Below are 25982 nucleotides of genomic sequence, written 5' to 3'. Positions count from 1 at the left end.
GAATTTCTGATCCAGCCGCCACTGCCCACTTTACAGATGAGCAAGCACCAGAGGCAGGGTCAAACAGCGAGGCGGTGGCCAGCTGGGAGGGAGCTGGGTCCCTGACCCCCAGCCAGTGCCTCCCTTCCACTGTGACAGTGTTGGGGGTGCAGTGACACAGTACAGCCCCGCAGATAAGAGGGGGTTGCATTTTTAAGCCCCGGGAACCAGAGGAAAGGGTTCTGAGCTGAGAGGGCATCGGCTGCTGCCTGAGTAACGACTGTGATGCTTCTAGGAACCGGGACCCCAGCAGCCTCACCTCCCACCCGCGTTTCTCATAAACTTCACACACTCGGCAACAGAGCTGCGATTTAAGCGCCATCTCATTTCTGCCTTTTTTTTTTTTAATCAAATGAAACATTGGGGAGGGGGAGGGGAGCAGAGGAGGAGGAAGGACCAGAGTTCTTCTTTTTCTCGTCTGCAGACCGATTCCTGACGTGGGCTTTGCCCTGGTGTTTCTGGGACCCCGCCTTTTTTTAATGCATTGCACTGTGAGTGACATCCCGGCGGATTTAATCATCCCACAGATGTGGGGATGCGCCTTCCTGCCGAGAGCGGTAATTGAAGTCCTCAAACTGCTCTGCGGTTCTAATTAGCCCAAAGCGGCTCCTTCTGGCCTTGGTAGAATTTACAGTGCCTCTTCCTCCTGGTTTACCAGCCGGTCCTAGAACGTGTGTGTTAGACAAGAGACAGCAAGAGGACACACAGATTTCCTTGATGGGCTGGTCACCGCAGTGGGCCATTCAGGGCCTTGCAGACGGGTGGTACTGGAGGCCCCGTCTGCCTCCCTCTGCCCCACTGCCATCGTCCATAGGACGGGTGCTCCAGCCGTGCACATGCACGCCCCTTCCCGCCGGAATGCCTCCCCACCAGCAGTGACCTGTCAGGACTCAGCTTGGGCACCTCCTTCTCCAGGAAGCCACCCCAACATGGAAGCACTGGCTACCCCACGTGGTGCTTCTTTACCGCTCTGACTCCCCCATGAGACTGGGAGCTCCTGAGGGCAGGGGCCTCGGCGTCCAGTTCACCCTTGGCCTGGTGTGGTGGCACAGCACATGTCTGCTGAGATGGAAGGCAGGAGAAAGGAAACAACGAAAAGGAGAGGAGAGAAGGAAGGAATGGAGGGAGGGTGGGCAGCGTTTTAGCCATTCTGCAGAGGAGAAGACCAGGGACGTGTGCCTGGAAAGTCGCCGAGCCAAGCACCCCACCTGCTAGTTCATCATGCTTTCCATCTTGGGTCTAAAGGAGCAAGGATGAGTTTCTCTTTGATTTGATGAAACAGGAACAGCTTTTGAGAGAAGCCACAGGTAAAGCAGAAAGCACAGAGGCTTCAAGTGAGGCAGGTGTGGGCGCAAAGCCCAGCTGCACCTGCCGCAGGACCTCGGGCGGGCACTTCCGCCTTCCAGCGTGGGTCTCCTCAGCCGTAAAGTAGAGACCATAAGCCTCACCTCCCTGGTTGCTCGGTGGACCGGAGGGGATAAGAGCGGCAGTATCTGCTTCCCACATGTTACTATTTACCCTCCAGCAGCCCCGTGAGTTACTCGATGCCCTCATACCATTACTCCCAATGTGTAGAGGAGGACGCCAGGGCACAGCGAGATTAAAAAGCTAGCCCGAAGTCACACAGCTAGTGAGTGTCAGAACCAGGGTTGGAACCTGGGTCCCCAGGCTCTGACATTGGTGCCTCTGACTGTTCTGCTCCACTGCCTGAGGTATGTAAGCTTCTAGTACCGCGTCAGGCATCCAGTAGGTACTTAAGTGGCAGCCACTATTGTCATCATCCCCAGCACCCTCTTGAGCACTGTCGTCCCCCACCGTGGTGTCCGGGTGGGAAATGCCCCCTCGTGGATTCTGCTGTTTGAGCTTGTGACTTTCCTCCGAGGGTTGACCGCCAGCGCACTTGGAGCTGATCTGTGGTCACCGCTCCACGGTTGTGGCCCCCCGGAGCCACTTAGATAAAGTCACGATGACAGAGGGCTCTCAGGCTCACAGTCCTGCAGAGGAGAATGGAGTCCTCAAGCCCAGCTCCAAGGGGATCTCAGGCTAGGATGCGCCAGAGCTTAGGGCTTTGCATGTGTTGAGCCCCTGGCTGCTGCTCCACACTTTGGCCTTGCCCTTGGTCTCTGGGAGGCTGCATAGCTGCAGCTTTTCATCCATGAGCTGTCTGGGATCAGAGGTCCTAGGTTTATGAAGATCACCCTCATAGCCAACGCGTGAAACAACTTACAGGAGAAGCACGTGTAAAAATACTTAACTGTGGAGATGAGGGAGGCAGCCTAAGACCGCTCCTGGAAGTACACAGAAGCACCTTCGTTAAGCATTGCTGCAGTGTCCATTTGTGGGGTTGCTTCATAAAACTGCATCCTTACCATCAACGGAGCCTCGGAGATGGAGAGAAAAGTCTCCATCAGATTTTTCTAGAAGGGCAGGCAAGCTGAATAATTTCTAACAAGGTTAATAATTCAAATGTTAGATACAATTTCAGACTTACTCCCATAATGCAGAAGTTTTCTCTGTGGTGATAATTATCTTTGGCCAAATACCAATTTCATTTTATTTTAGTTTTTTCAAATACCAATTTTAGTACCAGCCATGTGCCATTTGGCCAAAATGTGCATTGGAAACGTGTGTACTTTCTTTTTTTTGCTGCGTTGGGTCTTCATTGCTGTGCACGGGCTTTCTCTAGTTGTGGCGAGCGGGGGCTACTCTTTGTTGCGGTGCGCAGGCTTCTCATTGCGGTGGTTTCTCTTGTTGTGGAGCACAGGCTCTAGGCGCTCGGGCTTCAGTAGTTGTGGCGCGTGGGCTCAGTAGTTGCAGTGTACGGGGTCTAGGGCGTGAGCTCACTAGTTGTGGCGCGTGGGCTCAGTAGTTGCAGCGTGCGGGGTCTAGGGCGTGGGCTCAGTAGTTGTGGCACACGGGCTTAGTTGCTCCACAGCATGTGGATCTTCCTGGAGCAGGGATTGAACCCGTGTCCCCCGCAGTGGCAGGCAGATTCTTAACCACTGCACAACCAGGGAAGCCCAAGGAAACCTTTATACTTTTTTTTTTTTTTTTTGCAGTACGCAGGCCTCTCACTGTTGTGGCCTCTCCCGTTCCGGAGCGCGGGCTCAGCGGCCCTGGCTCATGGGCCCAGCCGCTCCACGGCATGTGGGATCTTCCCAGACCGGGGCACGAACCTGTGTCCCCTGCATCGGCAGGTGGACTCTCAACCACTGCGCCACCAGGGAAGCCCAACGTGTATACTTTTGACAGAGTGTCTATGTGGGTTGAGACCCTTTTTCCCCTTGAGATGTTCTCTTGGCCCCTTCCAGCTCAGACTCCTTCACACACACCCTTGACTGTAACAACCCCGTGAGCAGAGGCAGCGAGTTATCCGAGACATGGGAGCCATGAGCTCATCATCATGCCTCATTGACTCACCTTAACTTCTCCTTTAGGCTCTGGGCATTTTGTGACAAATGGCACCATCCTAGGAGCATGGGAGAGTCCTCCATGGGCCAGGAGCTCTAAGCACTAAGGAATGTTGCTCAGACCAATAGATACATTAATAGGTCAAATACCCAAATTGCCCAGCTACTTTTAGGGCAGTGATTGTCAAACATTTTGATGTTAGGATCCTCTTAAACTCTTAAAAATTATTTCAGATCCCAAAGAGCTTCTGTGTATGTCGGTTGTATCCATTGATATCTACCATATTAGAAGTTAAGACTGAAACATTTAGAAATATTTATTAACAAACCATCACATAAATAATATTTTTTCTGAAAAATAACTGTTTTCCAAAACAAAAAAAAATTAGTGAGAAGAGTGGCATTTTTGTAAATCTCTTTAATGTCTGGCTTAATAAAGGACAGCTGGATTCTCACATCAGCTTCTGCATTCAGTCTGTTGTGCTATTTTGTTTGGTGGAAATGTGGTTTCCGCCACACAGATACATCACATGGATACGTCGTTGGAAAAGAAGGACCCCAAGAACACCCAGGGGTCCTTGGACCACAGTCTAAGAACTGCTGATTTAGGTGATTGATGAGGCTCAAGATGAAGGTGGAAGAGAAAGCATGTGATCCCCAGGTCACTTCCTGCATTGACAAGGAAGCTGCATCTTAGGGCTCTGACAGCATCCAGCCTGGAGCTGGACCAAAAGAGAAATAACAGCAGTGATTGGCTTGTCTTCAGGTCCCCAGCCAACACCCTTTGGCTCAACTGTCCCCAGCAGTTTTATTTTATCCAGCTACAGATATTGTCTGCAGCTTCTATCATGCCCCTGGACTGGACATTTCTGGAAGAAGCCTGCATCTGACCCCATATCAGCTGCCCACTGATTTTCAAATTTCTCTGCTGTGTTGCGTGGTCACCCCACCCCCTAATGCCACATCAGAATGGTCCTGACTTTGCCTTTTCTCGCTGTTTCAAGCCTCGGCATCTGAGCGTGTCCTGGAAAGGGCTTTGTCCGCGGAGGAACGCAGCCTTGGGTTTCTCCCAGGGTCAGCTCAGGCTGCCCACGCTGGCTTCTGGCTTCCGGTCGGCCACTGACGAGCTGTGCGCACTTGGAAAGGCGGGACAATTATTAATTCATTCAACATGCAATTAATGAGATTCTACCACGTGCCTGGCACAATCCATTTCTCATGCCCAGGCCAGGGTGGGTCAGACCTCCTGGGACAAATCTAGATGAATTAGAAGCTTGATAAATATAAATGATCTCAGTTGATGAAAAATGCACCAAATGATTGTTTCCCTTGATGTAATTACTCGGGTGGTCGCCTTGCCCATGGAGCCTGTAGGGTGTTAAGTCAGCAGTTTTCTGGAGGCTTCCGAAGAGAGTAGGTGGCCGCTGCTGCTGTTTTTTCCCCTTTACTGCAAACAAAGACTTTTAAAAAATGTTATTATGAGGCTTCCCTGGTGGCTCAGTGGTTAAGAATCCGCCTGCCAATGTATGGGACATGGGTTCGAGCCCTGGTCCGGGAAGATCCCACATGCCGTGGAGCAGCTAAGCCCGTGAGCCACAACTACTGAGCCTGGGCTCTAGAGCCCGCAAGCCACAACTACTGAAGCCCGCACATCTAGAGCCTGTGCTCCGCAACAAGAGAAGCCACCGCAATGAGAAGCCCGCACACCGCAATGAAGATTAGCCTTCACTCGCCACAACTAGAGAAAGCCCGCGCGCAGCAACGAAGACCCAAGACAGCCAAAAATAAAATAAATAATTAATTAATTAAAAACACGTTCTTATGTGCGATAAACTGCATCTACTTAAAGTGTAGAGTCCCATAGTTTTGACAGCTGTATGTGCTTGTGAGACCACCAGGATTAAGAATCAGAGCATTTTCCATCAGCCCCCAAAATTTCCTTGTTCCGTTGTGTGGTCCATCCCTGACTACATTCTGTGTCCTGGTGACCACTGATTGGCCTGCTGACAGTATATATTAGTTTGCACTTTCTAGCATTTCATGTAAATAGAATATAATACAGGGCGCACTCTGCCTGGCTTCTTTTACTCCACATAATCATTTTGACGTTCATCCCATTGTTGTAAGTATCAATAGTTTGTTCTTTTTTATTCCTGAGTAGTCTTTCATGGTTTGGATCTATCATAATTTGTCCATTCCCCTGTTGATGGGTATTTGGATGGTTTCCAGTTTTGAGCAACTGTGGGTGAAGCTGCTGGGAACAGGTGTGTACAAGTCTTTGGGTGTTCGTGGGCTTTCGTTACTCCTAATGGGGAGAAATGGCTGGGACATATGATAGGCATACGCTTAACTCTGTAAAAAGCTGCCAAGCTGTTTCCCAAAGGGATGATATGGTTGTGCGTTCCCACCAGCAGTGAAGGAGATTCCTGGTTGTGCCACATCTTCACCAACTTGATATTATCAGTCTTTTAAATCTTAGCCACTCTGATGAGTGTATATACTGGTATCTCACTGAGATTTTAATTTGCATTTCCCTGGTGACTAATGATCTTCTGAGCATCTTTTCATGTGTTTCTTGGTCATTCATATGTTTTGCTTTGAGAGGTGTCTGTCCACATCTTTTGCCTGTTTTTAATTAGGTGGTTTGTGTTCTTATTATTGAGTTGTATGAGGTCTGTATACATTCTGGCTACAAGTGATTTGTCAGATGTATGGATTGCAAATATTTTCTCTCATTCCGTCCTTGCCTTTTTATTTTCATAACAGTTTCTTTCAATGAGCAAAAGTTTTGAACTTTGATAAAGTCCAATTTACCCATTTTTTCTTTTGTTGTTGATGCTTTTTATGTCTTGTCTAAGAAATCAAAGTTGCAATGATTTTCTTTGATATTTTCTTCTAGAAGTTATTTAGCTTTAGCTTTTATACTTAGGTCTCATTTCAACAATTATATTTTGAGCCTTTTCCACATAATTTTACATATGGTGTATGGTAAGGGCAGATTTTTTCTTTTTTTAATTTTCTTCCCCATTTTATCTATTTATTGAAAAGACCATCCTTTCCTCATTGCTTGGGTGCTTTTAACAAAAACCAATTGACCATGGATTGGAGGGTCTATTTCTGGATTCTCTGTTCAGTTGATCTATGTGTCTATCCTTTTCCTGTACCACACTGGCTTGATTCCTATAGCTTTAGAGTGAATCTTTGAATCAGGTTGGCTAGGTCCTCCAACTTTGTTCCTTTTTTGTAAAATTGCTTTGCGAGTCTATGTCCTGTTCTAATACGAACACATATTCACTCATTCAATCCTTGCAACCCTCTGAAGAAGTATTATTTAATGAGTATCGAACCCGTTTTACAGGAGAGGGAAACTGAGGTTCAGAGGGGATGAGTAGCTTTCCTAGGTAACTGAGAGGTGGAGGTGAGGTTTGAACCTGGAGTGTCTGGCTGCAGCGTCCTGGTCTTAACCACTAGGCAGTCCTGCCCTCTATTTTGGGTTCTACCCATTCCCTGTACAGACCTCCACCCCAGCACCTGGGCGGCTGGAAAGAGTTTATCAGTTTCCTTGTCCATCTCCCTGTAAGCTGCAGACTCCATGAAGACAGAGACTGTCTGGATATCCATCACTGTGACTCAGCCCTGGGGGGACCTGATGCAGAGCGGACATTTGGTGAATGTTGGGTGAATGAATGGATGAGTGGGTGGACACCAGTCAGCTCTGGCTGGAGGGCCAGGTCCCCGCCAGCCCAAGACCTCAGTTGGGAGCTACTGTCCAGATGAAGAAGTAGAGGCAGAATCCTATGGCCTGGGCTGGCAGCAGGGATGGGGAGGCTGCAGCTTTCCTAGGGACACAAGGATCACCAGCTGTAGGGCTGAGCCCCACCTCCAGGTCGCCCCGCACATGCTGTTGAGACAGAGATGGTAATATGCTTCTAGGAGGGGAGAGGGGAGGGTGAAGGAGGAGGGGAGGGTCTAGGGCCTGCAGGCACCTCCTCCCGGCCAGTGGCCGGTGCAGAGTAGACTGGGGTGGAAAGGGGCTCCGCGAAGCTGCAGGAACAGATTTCCCTCGAAGAGGGGCAGATTGAGGGGAGGGGCGGCTGGAATGGATGCTGCTGTGCCCACCATGCTGCATGCCCGCCTCCTCTGGCTCCCATATACCCTCCCCCTCCTCCTCCCTCCCAAGCCAGCGAGGTCGGTGGAGGAGACCCACGTGGCACCCGGCTGTCACCGTCACCGAGGCCCAGTTCCCTCCCTCTGCGCCCACAGCCTCAGACTCGCACAGCACTGACAACATCACCCGGATTTTTTTCCCAGGCAGTAAACTTCTGTTTTCTGAAGCTGGGCCCCGGCATTTCCCATGGGGGTGATGGTTGTTCGCAGCTAGGGGGGAGCAGTGGGTGGTGTACGGGGGCGTCTGGTCCTGGCATCCGTGATGCCAGGCCAGGTGGGGGCTTGCAAGGGATGGGGAGGGTCCTGCTGACGGAGACATGGGGTTTCCAGGGGCAGGCTGCCCTCGGGGTGCCAGCAGTGGGGCTGCCGGAAAAGTCTCGCTCAGACGCCGAAGGCTGGGACTTAGCCCTGAACCAGGTTGTCTCTGCCAGTGTGGACTTGGGACCTCACTTCACCCAGGGTGTGTCAGGGCCATCTCAGCTCAGGAACTATGTGAGCTGGTTGTTCAAGTTTTAGGAGTTTCGTGAGCCGGTCATTAAACCATGGGTGGCTTGAAGCCCACAGACTCAGCCACGACTCCAAGTTTTCTCCTCCACACCCCCTCCCCGCCCCCGCAGAGCCAGTGGTCAGTGTTCACCAGCACACCGGAGCCTTAGTTTCGCCATCTGGAAGTGGGGTCACAACCTGTAACTGAGGTCCTGGGTGTGAGGTGCTCGAGATGGAGCGTGAAGCCACATAGAAGGGCGGTTACCACGCTGGCCGACAGCAGTCATCCACTCAGCAGTTGCTGAATGGCATGCTGGGAGTTTATGTCTCCAGGAAAAAACCCAGGAAGGGAGCCCCAGAACCCACAGCAGACGGGGCAGAGGAGGGCTCCAGGCCTGCCCGGCCCCGCAAGTCCTGCCTGCGGGTGCCTCAGTTTGCTCATCTCTATAATGGGTGCAGGCATCCCTGGGTGGGAAGGGGTGTTGGTGTGGTCGGGTGCAGGGCACCAGGCACGAGACGTGGCCTGGGAGACCATGGCACCATCACATCCCGTGGAGGTGCACGTGGTGAAGGCACCTGGGGCCGGCCTGACCCACTTTACCGTGTTAGGAGCACAGGCCCTGGGGTCCACCTGGTGCAGAGAAGCCACCTGTTCCCCGCAGGAGGACAAGTTCAACCCTCAGAGCCTCGGTTTCCCCACGTGGAAATGGCAGAATGCCACAGACTCCTCGGCCTGCCGCGGGCTAATGCACATGGTGGGTGAGGGTCCTAGCTGGTCCCCAGTGAATGTGACCTCCCCAGGACCCAGCTCCCACCAGGCGGTCAATGTGTAACCAGGATGGGAACACTTCCAAAGCCACTCCTTGTCCGCTGCCCGGTGATCCAAGTGGAGCGGCTGTGCTAACGGCCTCAAGGCTGGAGAAGGGAGCCGCAGGAAAGCTGGGACTCTTTCTGCCAGGGACCTAGGCAGCGAGCCTGGTGGCCTAAGGAGCTCCCACCAGCAAAGTGTGTCCCTTGGAGATGACAGCACCAAAACAAGTGGGCCTGCTGTGTGCCGAGTTCCATGCTGAGCCTCCACCCACAGCATCTCATTTCAGATGCACCCTTGTGCCCATTTTACAGGTGAGGAAACCAAGCCTCCAGAGGTTGAGCCAGCTATGGTCTGCAGCCAGTGCAGAGCTGGAGCGCCCCTGCCCATCTGCCTGTCAAGCCCATCCCAGGCTGTTTCAGCCCCTCTCAGGGGGGTGCCTCAGCCACACCTTAACAGGATGAACTGTCACCCTCTACCAGACTGTCACCCAGAGGCTGGGACACGGGGTCTTTCAAGAGGACGGGCGAGGTGTGCAGCAACATGGATGGACCTAGAGATGATCATACTGAGAGAAGTAAATCAGACAGAGAAAGACAAATATCATATGACATCACTTACATGTGGAATCTAAGACATGATACAAGTGAACTCACTTACAAAACAAGAAAGAGACTCACAGACATAGAAAACAAACTTATGGTTACCAGAGGGGAAGTGGAGGGGGATAAATGAGGAGTGTGGGATTAACAGGTACACACTACTATATATAAAATAGGTAAACAACAAGGTCCTACTGTGTAGCACAGACAGTTATACTCAATATAAAATATATATAATTTTTTATATACGTATAACTGAATCACTTTGTTGTACACCTGAAATAACACAACATTGTCAATCAACTCTACTTCAATTAAAACAAAAAAATTATTTTAAAAATAGGAAGGGGGAGGAAGAGCAGGCTGGTTGTCTCCCCCAGGACACGTGACAGACTGGTGGGCGTGGGAGGGGCTGCGAGGTGCCCATTAGGCCGCCTCTCAGTTCCCGCCGCCTAGCATTAGGGCTCAGTAAATACTTCTTGAATAAATAAATGACCCCGCTGGGGTGCCTAAAGGGTGAGGGTCGTGTTGGGAGTGGAGAGACAGAGGGCTGGCGAGGGCCACGGGGAGCCACATAGGGCTCTAGGGAGGGTTGGGGTACGATGAGTTTTCAGTTTCAGCAATGTCCCTCTGGTCACTGGGTGGCCTAGGCCAGGATAAAGGCAGGAAACCCAAAGGGGAGGCGGCCGCAGTTGTCCAGGAGAGAAGTGACGATGGCCCAGGCCAGGGCAGAGGCAGGAGAGGCAGACAGAGGACCCAGCCGGCTCTGCCAAGCATGACCTCAGCACCCAGCTCAGTGCCTGAGCCCCGTCCGCCTACCTGGCGCAGACACGGGCCTGGCGAGGGGACAGATGGACACACTGATGTGACGGAGCCTGAAGGGTGTTCTTGTCACAGTGGCATTTGGCCCCTCTTGCCCGCCTGCCGGCTGGGGCCTGAGGAACTGATACAGAAAGGATGGGGCCCTCGGGAGCCAGGCACTGGGAGGGCAGAAGCCGGCCCCGGCCAGCTGGCCCGGCCCAGACTCAAGCCATCAGTCTAGATCAGCATCAGGCCTCCATCCCCCTCCTCGCATTGCATTCCCCGCCCTGGCACGGGACAGCATATTACAGTTTGCAGAGCCCTCCAGCATGGGCGGCTCTTACCATCACCACTGCACAAACCGGAAAACTGAAGGATGAAATGACAGCCAGAACTGGGTGGGATTCAGAGCCAGGTTCCCCCCAACAGCAAATTCTCCATATCTTAAACCTCTCTCTTTCTCTCTCTCATTTATTAATTCTGCCCCACCCCACTTCCTTCTAAAATCCAGACAGCTCTCTGACTTGGTTTGCATGTGTAATAATAATATACTACTAATTGCAGCTAGTGATTTTTAAGTAGCCTCTTGTTGCCTCATTAAATCCTCCCGATCAACCCTGAGATGACAGTATTATACCCATTTTAGAGATCAGAAAACTGAGGCTCAGAGAATGTCTGTAACTTGCTGAGAATCAGGCAGCCCCACTAAAGTGAGTGCTCTCACTCCCAAACCTCTTAGCACTTTACCAGTGGCTCTCAACCTCAGTGCATCACTGAAGAACCCATCAAAATGCAGATTCCAGGTGCCAGCAATTCTGATCCGTGGGTCTGAGCAGGGCCCTGGGAATCTTCATCTTTAGGAGAGAAGCCCAGGCAATTGTGCTGTGGGGCCTTCAGGAGCTTGTGCTGAAAGCAGGCAGGCTAGGAGCAGGTGGTCTTCTCTCTGTCCCTTTCACCTTGACCCTGTCCTGAGGCCAGCTGCTGGCCTCAGGCCACCTGGCTGCTTTGAGGGGCCTGGAGGGCCATGCTTCAGTCTGATTTGGGGAGTCATCCCTGCTGTGAGCACAATCCAACCTGGCCTAGCGTCAAACCCAGCAGGCTGACCGGTCTTGCTGACCACAGGCCAATCCACAGCTGCCCTGCACCCCTGCCAAGCCCATCTGCCTCTGCGCCAGTCAGGCCAACAGCTACTTAGCAGGGGCCCGTCTGGGCTGGCGGGGAGGAGGTGGCAGCCATGGTCCGTGGCCTCCCTCGCACCCTGACCCTCCTGGAGCACCCACTGTAGGGGCAGCACTGTCCCACCCTTACTCTGGCTCCTGCAGCAGCCCCTCAGCCTGCAGAGCTGGGAGCAACCATGGGTCAGGGTTCTGGGGACACAGGGCCATTCTTAGGTGCCCAACCCCCTTCAAGCCCTCTTCTGGGGCCTGCCTTCAAAACCATCATGATCACAATGGAATATTATTCAGCCATGGAAAGGACTGAAGTCCTGGTTCACACTGCAACATGGGTAGACCTTGGAAACGTGATGCTGAGTGAAAGAAGCCAGACACAAAAGGCCACACACTCTATGGTTCCATTTATGTGAAATGTCCTTAAAGACAGAAAGCAGACGAGTGTTTGCCAGAGGCTGGGGGGAGGAGGGAATGGGGAATGACTGCTGCTAAAAGGTATGGGGTTCCTGTTTGGGGTGCTGGGAATGTTCTGGAATAGATAGTGATGATGGGTGCATAACACACTGAATATACTCAAAACCCCTTAAGTATACATTTTGAAATGGTGAGTTTTATGTTACCTGAATTGCATCTCAGTTTTTTAAATGGTAAAGTAAAAGCAACGACAATAAAACCATCATGTTGCCAATGCCTTTCTTAATAGACGAGGAACCAGAGTGAGGCCCAGAGAGAGGAACTGCGTTAGGCAAGTGAGTGGCAGGGATGACACAGAGGCCCCTGCTGTCCCCCACATGCCTGGTGAGCATCTGCTTCTCTGGTATTTACTTAACAAACCCTTCCCAGCAGTCGCCCACGTGCCAGGCCCTGGACAGGGCGCAGAAGGGAAGAGCCCATCTATGTTAGCGAGGGATACACATGAGGATAGGAGTGTCATTAAACCCAAGTTGGATCATGACTTCCCAGCTCAAAATGCTGTGTGGTTCCTCTTTCACTTAAATAAAATCCTAAGTTCTTCTTTGCAAGGTTCAGGGACCTGGCGCAGCCCACCTCTCTAAGCTCATGTCCTGCCCCGTCACCATCACACCCTGCCCTCCTTGCTGAACTGCAACAGACCAAACTCTCTCCTACCTCAGGGCTTTTGCATGTGCTGTCCCCCCAGATATCTGTGTGGCTTCCTCTCTTGCTTCCTGCAGGTCTCTGCTCCAATGCTCCTCTTCCAGGAAGTCTCCCCTGACCTCCCCAGCTAAAACAGCACCTCCAACTCTCCCATCCCTTACCATACTTTAGCTTTTATCTTAGCCCTTTTCTCCTTCCCAGAAACTTGCTTATTGTCTGTTTTCTCCACTAGAGAGTGAGCTTCTTGTGGGGTGTGTATACTGCTGAGTTCCCAGCATTTGCAACAGTGCTTGGGATACAGTAGGTCCTCAATTAATTTTTTAAATTAAACTTCTTATTATGATAAAATATACATAAGATAAAATTTACCACTTTATTTTTAGGTGTACAATTCAGTGGCATTAATGCAACCGTCACCACTATCCATTTCCAAAACTTTTTCATCATCTCACACAGAAACTCTGTACTTTTCTTTTTTTTGAGTCTTTTATCCAAAGTCCACATTAAAAACATCACACTCTAGCCAACATTTTCCCTTTAAACTATAACTTAAACCACAGCTCCCCATTAATATTCTTTTGAATAATAAATGGACAGTGAACAGATTTACTGAGTGCCTGCCACATGCTAGGTGATACGTGGGTAAACCTTCCAGCAGCCTTGGAGGGTGTGTATGACCATCTCTGTTTCACAGACGATCAGATCGATTCAGAGAGGTGAAGTGCCTTGTCCAAGGTCATGCAGCTCTAAGAGTGAGATCTGAACACAGATCTTCCCCCTTACCAGGCAGTGCCAGAACCATGGAATAACTGCACTTTAAGGACCTAACTTCAACCAGCCACAGACCCTCTGGCTGTTCCGTACCCAGGCTTCCCTCTGCTACCCCTCTCCCCAAAGGTCATTATCTGAGCCAAATATTCCCAAGCATACTCAGCTCTGGCTGACTGACTATATTTTATATATATATACATATATACATATATATATTATGGGAACCATAATTCAAGGTTCCAACATTCCATTTCACCTGGAGCTCTTGGAGCAGGTGCCGGGATAATGGAAGTGTTTTTCTCAGCCTTTAAGATTAATCAGTACTAGGCCCAGTTTAAATGTTTACATAACTTGTCATCCACTGGGTGTCCTGTTTGGGTGCACTTTCCTTTAAAAAAGCTAGCTTGACGGGGTGCCGTTGGATCCAGGACTCACCCAGTTGGCCCTGTGGGACATGGAGAAGATGAGATGTGGCACCGTGGGCAAGTTCCCAGCACAGTGCTTGGCCCTCAGGTTCTTGGTCTGTGTTCCCATTGCCTCTCGTCCTCAGAAAAAGAGGAGGTGACCTGCCCCGAGTCACCAGTCAGAAAGAGGTGGAACAGGCACTAGATCTCAGGTGCAGGGTGAATGTCCCATTCGTGAGCTGGGACCATGGCTCCTGTGTGATTCCAGGGGGCAGCGTGGCCAGGTCCATCTCCCACCTGTGGGCAGCTGGGGCTTGACACCCCCCTTCCTGCCCTAACGTGAGAGCTCCGGCCCCTCACAGGTAGAGCCGGGGTCTTGGGCCTCCGGGGTGCATGGGTGGGAGGTGGAGGGTGCTACGTGCCCCACACAAACCCTCCCAAACCTCCCACCAGCCGCTTCACATCTACCTCCATCCAGGTGACCCAGGCACTGTCCAGGGGGACTTGCTTTGGCCCAGCCACGGCATCCCAGCTGACCCCGGCCGGGAGCTGCCCTCACCCTCCACCAAGTTCAGGCTGCAGGAGGGAACTTCTCACCAGACCTGCTTGGGGATCGGGAACTCAGGCAGGTCCACGCCTTTCCCATCACCCTCGGAGAGCTAAGTGGCCCCCATCCAGCGCTGAATGTCTGGTCCCAGCTAACGGTCCAGACTCCGAACCAGACACGGCCTTTCTCCTTCTGCACCTCCACGACAGGGCCTGTTTGTGCTGGAGGCCAACAGTGGGGAAGGGGATAGGGTCCTGCAGCTTCTCGCTCACCACTGGCCGCGAGCCTGCTGGTGGCTCTCCTGCTCTGGGAGGGCCTGGCCGGTGGATATAGCTGACCGTTTCTCTCACTGGTCCTGCATCGGGTGGTCTGGAAATTTCCTGCCAAGCTACCTCTTGCAGAGCCCTTGACCTGGGCAGTCAGAGCTGTACGTCCAGTGGTTTTCCTCAGCCCCTGGGCACAGTGGCCTCCCTCTGCCGCTTTCTCTTTGCCCGCAGGGGAGCCAGCAGGCAGGACTAAGATGACATAAGCCAGCCTGCTCTCTCCTGTCCCCGGGAAGCACGTGGATAAAAGCCATTCGTCTTTCCACATCCCGGGCGGAGTCAGAGTCCAGACCCTAGACCCCTTTTGCTCTCCGAGTCTCAGGCTGGGGTCTCCTAGCTTCAGGAAACATACTTTGGAGCTCTGCGAGGGTCTCACTAGGCTTGGGGAGGGAAGGTGGCCCCCTCCCCCATTCCCCCCAAAAGGTGTAAGTGGAAACCTCCCTTAGCATCTGCTTTCTCCCGGGAAATGTCCTCACCAATCCCCCGCCATCTCTCTTTTTTTTTTTTTCTAATTTATTTATTTTATTTATATTTATTTTTGGCTGCATTGAGTCTTCGTTGCTGCGTGTGGGGGTCTACTCTTCGTTGCGGCGCGCGGGCTTCTCATTGTGGTGGCTTCTCTTGTTGCGGAGCACGGGCTCTAGATGCACAGGCTTCAGGAGTTGTGGCCCGCGGGCTCTGGAGCGCAGGCTCAGTGGTTGTGGCGCACGGGCTTAGGTGCTCCGTGGCATGTGGGATCTTCCCAGACCAGGGCCCGAACCCGTGTCCCCTGCATTGGCAGGTGGATTCTTAACCACTGCGCCACCAGGGAAGCCCCCCAGCCATCTCTGATTCCTTTAAATGTCTTGAGAAGCACCAGCCTGGGGGTCAAGGGCAAGGGGTAAATCCCAGCCCTGCACACACCAGCTGGGCAGCTTTTGGCAACTTATTAATCCTCTCTGTGCCTCAGTTTCTTCACCTGTACAATGGAAAGAGCACTCGGGTGGCTTCAGCAACACAAGTTGAGACCAGAAGAGTGATTAGGGTTGCCGGGGTGAGCCGTGAAGGGGCAGTGCTGCCGTCAGAGCACAGCGTATACAAGGCACCTTGGTGGGGATGGGGTGGGGTGTGGGTGTGAGTCCTACTGAAAAACTAGGCTACAGTCAAGAGCTTTTTCTGATCAGGAAAGTCTTTCCTTTGAAATGACTTCCCCGCCTCCAAAAAAGGGTGATCTACAAAGCAGAGCTGGGTGGAGTGGCCACGCTCTACCCAGCAGCCCTTCTGTCTCAGTCAGCTACTGCTGCGTAACAGACCCCAGGGCTCAGTGGCTTCAAACAACAAGCGTGCACTTCTGCCCCTTAGTCTTTAAGTCGACTAGGCATCTCCTCGTGTATTAGCAGTGCTCATTCTGACGTGTACAGTAGCTATGGGTCAGGAGGTATCTCTGCTGGGCTTGCTGCCATGTTCGGGGGTGGACTGGCTGTGGGCTGGCCTAGCATGGCCTCAGCTGCACTGGCTTGCCCACATGGCCTCTTGTCGTCATCCGGCAGGCTCGCTTGGGGTTGTTTCCGTGGCAGAGCAGGGGTCCCAGAGAGAGCGGAAACTGAAGGCCTCTTGAGGCCCAGGCTTGGACCGGCACCCCCTAACTTCCTCTGCCTTCTGTTGGCCAAAGCAAGTCACAAGCCAGTGCAGAGTCAAGGATGGGCGAACAGTCTCTGTCGCTGGACGGGAAGAGCCCCGGAATCACATTGTATAAGATGTGGATACAGGAAGCCGCTGATGGGGCATCAACGTTAAGTCTGCCACCTTTCCTTGTTCTGCAAGACCCCACTCCCGTTTTACTGTTTCCAGGAGGCCCTCTTGGATCTCACCTCACCCCACCCTGAAGTGGTCACTTCCCGTGGCCACCTCTTCACCTCCTGTGCATCTCCCTGGACCCAGAGCAGCCCTTGAGGACAGGCTCCTTATCCCCAGGGTCCAGCCTGGCCCCTTCTCTCCAAACCCAGAGAGGATGCTGGGTAAGATGCTTGCTCACAGAGTCCCGTCCCGGGCGGACGCTGGGCACACGGAGCCTCCTTCCTCACACCGAGCTCTTTCATTCAGCAGCAGACAGAACCTGTTTCCTCTCCCACCTCCCTCGTCAGCCCTGATGCCTCTGACAATACTAATTAAACGCAGCAATGCCATCAGAAGGATGAAGCTGGGCTTTCTGAGGGCCCTCACTCTGCCGTGAGCTGTGATGCTGATGGACCATTGACGGTGGCGACAGCACTTAGAGTGATGAATGGTGAGATGAGCGGGGGGGCGTCTCCCTGATGAGCAGCTTAATCTCCTCCTCGAATTTGCAGGCCTCTGCCACGATTTCCAGGGAGATTTCCAGTCCACGGAATCCTTTGAATTTCACAAAATCCCTAGGAGAACTGTGACCAGGCAGGGATGACACTTCCTATTTTATGGGCGAGACAGTTAGGGCTCAGAGCGTGATTTGGATGCGGTCACACAGCTGATAGGTACCGAGGCTGGGACTGGAATACCTTCCTCTTGATGAAAAAGACACAAGGGGCACCTGTGAGATCCAAGGGCTGATCCTCCCCACGTGACCCCAGGAGGAGCCGCAGCCCAGGGTGCGGCCTGGGTCTGCAGAGCGTTGCCCGCACAGCCTCTCGTTTCTGCTCTGTTCTCTCCGTATGTTGGCTGGGGAAGCTGTGACAAACTACTCAGTGGCTTAAAACAACAGAGGTTTCTTCCCCCGAAGTTCTGGAGGCCGCAAGTCTGAAGTCAGGGTACCCAGCAGGGTCGTGCTTGCTCTGAACGCTCCAGGGAAGGATCTGTCACAGGCCTCTTCCAACTTCTGTTGGCGGTCAGCAATCCTTGATGTTCCTCGGCTTGTAGATGCATCACTGCAGTCTCTGCCTGCATTGTCACATGGCCTTCCCCCCATGTGTCTTTGTGCCCCTGTGTCTTTCCGTGGCCTTCTTCTCGGGACACCAGTCGTTGACTTAGGGCCCATAGAATCCAGTATGACCACATCTTTGGCCTTCCCCCCATGTGCCTGTGTGCCCCTGTGTCTTTACGTGGCCTTCTTCTCGGGACACCAGTCGGGACATAAGTCGTTGACTTAGGGCCCATAGAACCCAGTATGACCACATCTTAACTTGATCAGCTGCAAAGACCCTATTTCCAAATAAGGTCACAGTGACAGGTGCCAGGAGTTAGGAAATCCACATATGTTTGGGGGACCCAGTTCAACCCACAGCATGGTCTTTGCCCGTCTCTGGCTCTGGCTCTCACGGTGCACCTGTCACTGGGCTGGTCACTTGGGACAGCACTCCTGACTTCTTCCTGAGCCCATGCTGGACCACAGTGTGGCTTTCTGGCTCCCAAACCAGTTGGCTCTGGGCTTGCACTGATAGAGCTGCGCCATACCCAGTCCCAGGGGGTTGACTGCTGCCTCTCTGTCCAGTGGTCCAAGCTGCCCCTTCCAGCTCTGCCTTGCCATTTGGGGGACTCCCAGAGCTGCAGCAGAAAGAAAAGGGACCTCACAAGTAGAAGGGCACCTTGGGTTTTCATGGGGCTGTCATCACCCACAACAGGGAGGCTTGGAGCACCCTCATACGTGGGCCTGGCGGACCTCTCCCAGTGGCTGAGTTGTGACCCTGAGCCTGAGGCATCAGCTGTTTGGCAACTCGGCCCTGTGGTGCAGGGACCGGGACCTGCCAGGGGAATACACTGCAAAAGCCCTGCCCTGAATGGGACTTTGGGCCAATGCCTCACCTCCTGACCAAGTTCCTTATCTGTAAAGAGAGAGTGATGGTAGGGCAGTGGGCTTGTCCTGAGATTCAGCCACTGGTCCGTGGAGAGCTTTCACCAAAATGTCTTTATTTGCCCTTTATCCTTGAAGTATAATTCCACTGGATACAGAAGTCTGGGTTTACAGGTTTTTAAATTTCCCTTCATCACTTTAAAAGCCTTCGGAACTCTGTTATTTCTGATGAGAAATCAGCAGTTATCTGAGTCTTGGAGCCTCTGAATATAATACGTGGTTTTTGTTCTACCTGCTTACAAATTTTCATTTTTGTTTTGGTTTTCAGCAGTTTGACGGTTAGGTGTGATTTCTTGGTATTTTTCCCACTTGGAGTTAGCTGAGCTTCCTAAATTTGTAAATTAAAGTCTCTTACCATATTGGGGCATTTTTCAATCATTACTTCAAGTCTTTCTTCTACTCTATTCTCTCCTCTCCTTCTGCAACTCCAAGTACACATAGACATTGGATGTTTTCCGGCAGATCCCCGAGGCTCTGTGCTTTATCTTTTAAATTTATTTTCTCTCTGTTCTTCAGGTTGCATAATTTCTATCGATATATCTTCACGTTTACTAACTCTTTCTTCTGTCATCTCAAATTTCCTGTTAAGCAATTCAGTGATTTTCATATGTGGTATTTTTCAGTTATGGATTGTCCATTTAGCTATTTTTAAAATAGTTTCTATTTCTCTGTTGAAATGTCCTTTCTTTTCATGCAGTGAGAGCAAATTTTCCTTTATATCCTTGGACATAGTTATAACAGCTACTTTAAAAATCTGCATTTGCTAATCCCAGGATCCAGGGAACTTCAGGGTCTCTTTCCTTGATTGTCTTTTTATTCAGTATGAGCAATATTTTCCTATTTCTTTGTATATCTTCGTATAATTTTGGAGAATATCCTGGGTGTTGAGAATGACAGTACCGTAGAGACTCTAGATGTTTAGTGTGTCCCTCCAAAGAGTGGTTTTGTTTTGTTTTGCATTTGTAAGCAGTTAACTCGGTTGAACTCAACTTCGAACTCTGTCCCAGCACAAATCCTGGTTCATGTCTTTTAACCTTAGCAGCTCTGCCTGGAGTCTATCGTGTGTACGTGTGCAGTTTGCAGCCAGCTAAAGATTGGGGCAGAGTTTATGGGTTGCATTTGGGGACTGCTCTTTAGACCCCATTTCCAGGATTAAATACCTCATTTTGCAGCTACTAGGATTTCCCCAGATTCTGTCTTCTGGTTTGTAGAGCCTAAAGTATGACTTTCTATCTGAGTTTCAGTAGCCACGTGGCACAGACTGAGACCTGTCCTCAGGCTAAAAGCCGTGAAAATAAGAAGCTCACCCAGTGTTGCCTCTTCTTCCAATTGCTGTCTCCCCTGCAGGGCCTGACATCTAATGAGGGGCACATAGTGGGCATGAGACCACAGTTGTAGGAGAGACTACTGTACTGGGGGACAGGAGGGCTCTCCAGGAAGGCTTCCTGGGGGAGGTGGTATTGAGGCTGGAGATGTGTCAAACATTCCAAAATGAGAGCATGGACTTTCCAATTGCATGATTTTACTGATGACAACTTCCAGCTCTCAGAGGAGGTAACTTTTCCTAAGGCAAGCTCTAGAAGACACTTACTGTAACAATGAATGGATGTTAAATACCCACCAGCCCCTTCCTGGGACGGAGGAAGCAGTGCCCTGGCCTGAGGTCTGTAGTTCCTCTGTAGATGTCTGCAGAAGGGGACTGGAGGGGCTGGTGGTCAGGACTCCCAAACTTGTACAGTGAGGTTGAATCTCAGATTTATCTGGCACATTTCTGAGCTGGCAGGCCAGAAGCAAAGATGAGAAAAAACTTTGACTTTCTGTCTGGTAAATTTTGGTCATTCATCATTCCTTGGTGTTACGGTCCTTCAGCCCTCCCAACATCTCTCTTGAGATGATAATCACGGGATAATCACGGGATAATCACGGGAAGACTGTACTATAGCCATGCCCCGGATGACAACACTGTCTCAGAGCAGTGAGGTAGCCCACCCGAGGTCACGTAGCCCAGGCGTTGAAGCCAGGACTCCAACCCAGGACTTCAGATTGGTCCATGAACAGCTCAGGGGGTTGTCACTGTGGATGGGCCTCCATCCATCTCCTCAGTTGCCAATAGAAATGATAGTCATATCTCCCTCAGGGGCTGGCATGAGGTTCAGAGGAGGCAGTGGATATAAAACTGACATATAAATTGTAAATTCCTGCAGGTGTTATTGTCTGTTACTGTGGTAGCTGCCCAGCATTTATGGAGCACATTTGCTCTGGATACCAGTGGTTACATTGGCATTTTAATTTAATAACATTGTTATTTTTCCATCATAAAAATAATATATATTATGCATATGTCCAAACTCATTAAATTGCATACATTAAAAATGTGCGTTTTTGTGTATATCAGTTACACCTCAGTAAAGCTATTAAGAAGTATACATTCATTACAGAAGATCTAGAAAACATGGAAACATAGAAAGAGAAGGAAAAAAATATTTTCTTTCAACCACCCTAAAGCAATCTCTGTGGTAGAAAAGTCTCTTCCAGCTTGTTTTCCCTCTGCCCAGTTTGTTTGCTGTTCAACATGGCTGTGATCACTGGTCTATATAATTAAAGACATTTTACATACAGTTTTATATCCTGCTCTTCCCCCCTAAGGGCGTGCTGACATGAAACAGCAAGAACCAGAGCCACGGGCAGGAACGCGGCACTGCTGGGCTGTGCCTCCGGCTGTGGCCCTCCTGTGTCCCTGGGCCAGGCAGGCTGCCCAGACAGGGACAAGTGTCAGGCAGCCGGGCCAATTCCACACTCAGAGAGCATCTCCGTGATCCCAAAGAGCGGCTCTCCTTGTTTTTTATTCCCTTTATTTTCAAGTTTAATGAAACGTGCTCTTATCCTGATCAGTGAGTACATCCAGCCCATTATCCTGCTTCTGAACCACCTTCCCTCTGTCCTCTTTCCTTTTGCCGTCAGAGTTGGCATTTACCTGTGGCTCAGAGGCCAGTGCGGGTCAGGAGCTGCCTCTGAAGGCACGTGATTGGAAAAGGAAAAGGCATGTATGGAATAGCAAATAGGACTGGGAAAACCACTGGAGGCTGAGAGAGCAGTTCTTGAGACAAAAGGTAGCTGGTATTTTGAGAATCAGCGAGGAGCCTGAGTCGGAGTGGGAGAGCAGGGCTGAGCGTAGTAGGAATTGGGGTGGGGATCCGTTACCTTTCATTGAGTTAAAGCACGGGGCATTCAGCACTAACATTTTTTGTCACGCATCTGCCAGCCCTGCTGATCTAGGCTTGGTTGGACTGGGTAACCAGGCAGCTCAGCTGGGCGGCTTTGCTGCGGGCCTGGGCAGGTCCTCCTCCGGGGCCGCGGCAGAAGCGCAGGACGGCGGCTCGTCTGCTGGCGTCCCGCAGGCCAAAGCCCATCACAGGGCACGGTACCCGGCCCAGGGTGGGAGGCAATGCCAAGTGCCAGGGGCAAGTGCGGGACAGGGTGAAGTTTTGGGCTCCTGACGTGGCCTGCCTCGGGGGGCCACAGGTCGCTCAAGGCTTTAGATACTCTGAAGACCTTCGCTTTTCCTCTGTCGGTGGGGAGCCTCTAGAGGGGTCCGAGAAGGCTCCCTGTGGCTGCTCTGTGGAGGCCAGCTTGCGTCTGGGCCAGGAGAAATGGAGGGGATCGGATGGGAGACTGTTGCAGTCATCCAGGCGAGAGGCGGGAGAAGTGATGGAATCTGGATGTATCTTGAAGGTTGAGACAATAGGACTGGATGTGGAGGGTGAGAGAGAGAGAGGAGAGAGTCACGGTGACCCAAAGGCTCAGGGCCGAGCCAGCGGGAGGATGGAACTGCCTTCATCTGAGGCAGGGAAGGATGCAGACGAGGGGGTTTGAGCAAAAATACCCCATGCGTCAGGGTGGGGGAGGGGTGACCCATCATCCTGGCGGCTGGAAGGAGGACACAGTATGAGAACCTGCGTGGGGCTGCCGGGACGAGTAGTCAGATGTGTGGTTTGTTTGAAAGTAGATCCATTGTGCTGAAGCCTTTGGTGCCTACAGGGTCCAGGCCAGGAATGGGAAGGTTACAGGGGCGCCATCCATGGGGAGCTCAGTGGAGGCAGGGAGGGGCACAGTTGGTCTCTGTGGCCCCCCAGAGTTGGGCTAGTGTCAGATTTGCATCCCAGTCACCCGGTCAGCACACGAGGAAACCCCAGACTGCTTCAGGAGGAAGGGGAGCAGGAAGGAAGGAAAGACACCCGTGAACGGGTCTCTGTCCCACGGCCAGCGGGGAGGGGGCCAGGCCCCTGGTCAGTGCTCTTGCTATCTGATGGGGGCCCTGGGGCTGGACGCGCAGCTCTGGCCACCTGCACAGCACTGGGTCCTAATGAGCCACATCCTCCTGTCTCTGTTCCACCACAGCCGATATCATCTCTACCGTCGAGTTCAACCACACGGGGGAGCTGCTGGCCACCGGCGACAAGGGTGGCCGGGTCGTCATCTTCCAGCGGGAACCGGAGGTGCGGCGGGGCCTGGTGGGAGGGGGACTACGGCTCAGCCCGGGCTTTAACCCACAGGGGGCCTCTGGGCATCCTGCCGGGATGCCTGGGCTGGATGAAAGGGCGCCACGGCATGCAGGGATGGGACCGGGCAGGCCCAGGGAAGGGAGTCCACCGGGTCGACTCACAGCACCATATTCTGAACCCCCTCTGCTGAGTGGAAATTGGTCACTGTGTCCTAGACCCTGGAGAAACAGACTCCTGATTAAACTGCCCTCTGCCTTGGAGAGCTGGTGCTGTGCGGCCAGAGCCGGGTGGAGGGGAGGACGGACCCTTCTGCAGCTGTGGGTGGCCCTCTGTCTGGGGTTGGTGCTTTTGCTCAGCCCCGGGCCTTGCCCCAGTGAGGTCTGCTGTCTGGAACAGCCTACCTGAGGCAATGTTTCTGAACCACTGGAAGAACCTGGTGCTTAAAAGGCCCCATTTGTTGAGCACCTACTACATGCAGACTCCTCACTTTGTTCTCCACGTGCTTTTCCCAGTTACTCTTCACTGCCCACCTCTGAGGGTGGGGACTGACACCCCGTTTCATAGATGAGGATGCCTGCACAGTCACCCAGCTAGTGAGCAAAGACCAGGGATGGAAACCAGGACTGGGTGTGGTCTGTCACTCACACACCACCCTGCCTTTCAGGGCTGGGATTAGATGCTGAAGACAGGATCTAAGGTGACACCAAGGTGGGGGGAGGAGAGGAATGGGGGAGGGAGGATAGGGGAAGCAGGACGAGGAACAGAAGGAGAAGAGGGGGCAGGAGGGAGGATGAAGGGGGGAGAGGAGCTGCAGTATCATCCTCCCCACAGCTGACGTTCCCTGAGCTCTGACTTCACCTGTGTTCACTCCCATAACCCTCCCTCATGACAACCCTCGTGGTGCCATTAGGTGCTGTTGTCATCCTCATTTTACAGATGAGGAGATCAGAGCTCAGAGGGTTGCAATAACTTACCAAGAACACAGAGCCAGAAAGCAGGTAGCTGAGAAATTGCTTATCTAATGAGCCCAGTACTGTGGCTGGAGCACTTTGATTCATGAGAAGGACCAGAGGATCCCACTGGGGATTGCAAAGCCAAGTCTTCTTTTTGCCAAATTGCAGAAAGAAATTAAATTGGTAGATGCGCAAGTTTCTCAGTTTTGAATATTTCTCCTTTAATTTTTTTCTTGATTCTGGTCCCACTGACCTTCTCCGTAGCCAGTGCTTACAGGAGATGAAGTGAATTAGAGGCAAAAATATTGAAGAACTTTAAAGCTTTCCAAAAACACAGCAGGAAAAGAAATATATAAATAGATACTTTTGAAAAACCAACAGAAAACTTGAAATTGTGCTTGGTTGACTACCTTTGTTTTGCTCCCAGGCAGTTTTAGTTGTAGTTTCATGTTGTCATATAAACTTGAATTGTCTACCAGGAAGTGGTCCCTGGTACCTGCGATGGACTCACCACCTCACTATTTTGGGGGCTCCACCGGGAGGTCCTTACTATAATGAGCTTAGCTGACCAAACCAGAAGGGGACCCACTCAGGAAAGCTGGGGGGAGGATACCCTATCCCAGTCTATCCCAATGTCTGTCTGACATTGCAGGGTGTCTGGCCCCAATGTTAAATTTGCTCCAAAATGCATTCATTCCTCGAGTCAGACCCAAGTTGTACACAAGGATGTGGGAGCAGATCAGAGCCTTGGCCTTGGTGCCAGACAGACCTCAGTGGAGTGAGTGACAGCACTTTGTGGACATGTGGCTTTGGGGGAGGGGCGCGGGGGTCGACTCACCTCTGAGCCTCCGCTTGCTCATCTGTAAAGTGGGGGGAGTCATGGTGCCCATCACAGAGGGGCGTCGAGGATAGAATGAGAGGAGGCGTGAGCAGCACTTAGCTCAGTGTCCTGTGTACAGTAGGTGCTCAGTAAACATGAGCTGGCGTGGTTGCCCTTGTTCTTGCTTACTGGACGGAGGAGGTGATGGAGCTTGGCCATGGCTGCACAGCAAGGTACCGGCCATTTAAAAAGCAGAGTTTCCTTGGACCCTTTCTCGGATGCCCGGTCGCCATGGCTGTTCCAGGCCCTGTGTGGGTTGGACCAGTCCCGTCCCTGTCCCAGTGCCGGCTTCTGCCCCGCCCCACCATCCTGGAGCTCAGGGTCTGGTTTCCTTGCAGAGTAAAAATGCACCACACAGCCAGGGCGAGTATGACGTCTACAGCACTTTCCAGAGCCACGAGCCGGAGTTCGACTATCTCAAGAGTCTGGAGATAGAGGAGAAGATCAACAAGATCAAGTGGCTCCCTCAGCAGAATGCCGCCCACTCCCTGCTGTCCACCAACGGTGAGGCGTGTGCGTGTGCACGTGTGTGCACGTGTGTGTAGGCATGCATGCTCTTATGCACACGTACTGTAGCAATTTGTCATCAAATGCCATGTTTCACCTCACTTACATTGTGAGCTTTTTCCTAGGTCTTTAGAACTCCTGAAAAATAGTATTTTGAGCAGCGGGTAAATTCCATGCAGTGAATACACTTGCTCACCGTCTCCTGGTGGTCGGCTGGGGGCTTATTCCCTCTGCTGTGACTAGCAGCTCCTTGAGCATGTCCGTGAATACTTTAATGTGGGGACGGACAAAGGAGGCCAGGTCAGGGAAAACAGTCAACACTCAATTCAGACTTGCCTCTTTATCCACAACCCCCAGAATCCCAGACCACCCCAGAGTGGAGGGTGTCACCGGGTGATCTGGGGTCCTCAGTGGATGGTACAGGAGGAGCGCTGGTTGCCCGGCCGCTGGCCATCTGCCTCTGGGAGACGGTACGCATCCCCAGGGAAGCCCCCAAGGAGGCTCCCGGCCAGACCCCTGCTTTGCTGCGGTCCACTCAGACGCTGCGGTTCCTGGGGCCATCTGGCCTCTGCCGGCAGTGGGCCTGGAGCCAGAGGCCCCGCTTCCCACCTTCACGTCCACCTGCTCATCCTCCTTCACCTCTCAGCCCCATCATAAAAGGCGCCTGGGGTGGGAGCTAGGAGGGTCCTGGC

At 52.1% G+C, this 25982-nt stretch overlaps 1 protein-coding gene across 2 annotated transcripts in view; it reads left to right on the top strand.

Moving 5' to 3' along the window:
- PPP2R2C (protein phosphatase 2 regulatory subunit Bgamma) overlaps positions 1-25982 on the top strand; it is a 134863-nt gene that overhangs the window by 60465 nt on the left and 48416 nt on the right. For both annotated transcript variants that reach the window (XM_029234541.1, XM_029234542.1), the window contains exons 2-3: positions 22847-22944; positions 25122-25287. In XM_029234541.1, coding sequence (XP_029090374.1) covers positions 22847-22944; positions 25122-25287 — 264 coding nt within the window. The remainder of the gene's footprint in view (positions 1-22846; positions 22945-25121; positions 25288-25982) is intronic.

This window comes from Monodon monoceros, unplaced genomic scaffold (genome assembly GCF_005190385.1).
Source record: "Monodon monoceros isolate NGI ecotype Baffin Bay Population unplaced genomic scaffold, NGI_Narwhal_1 Super_Scaffold_20, whole genome shotgun sequence".
Classification (NCBI taxonomy): Eukaryota; Metazoa; Chordata; class Mammalia; order Artiodactyla; family Monodontidae; genus Monodon; species Monodon monoceros.
This window is presented reverse-complemented; position numbering and strand designations above follow the sequence as displayed.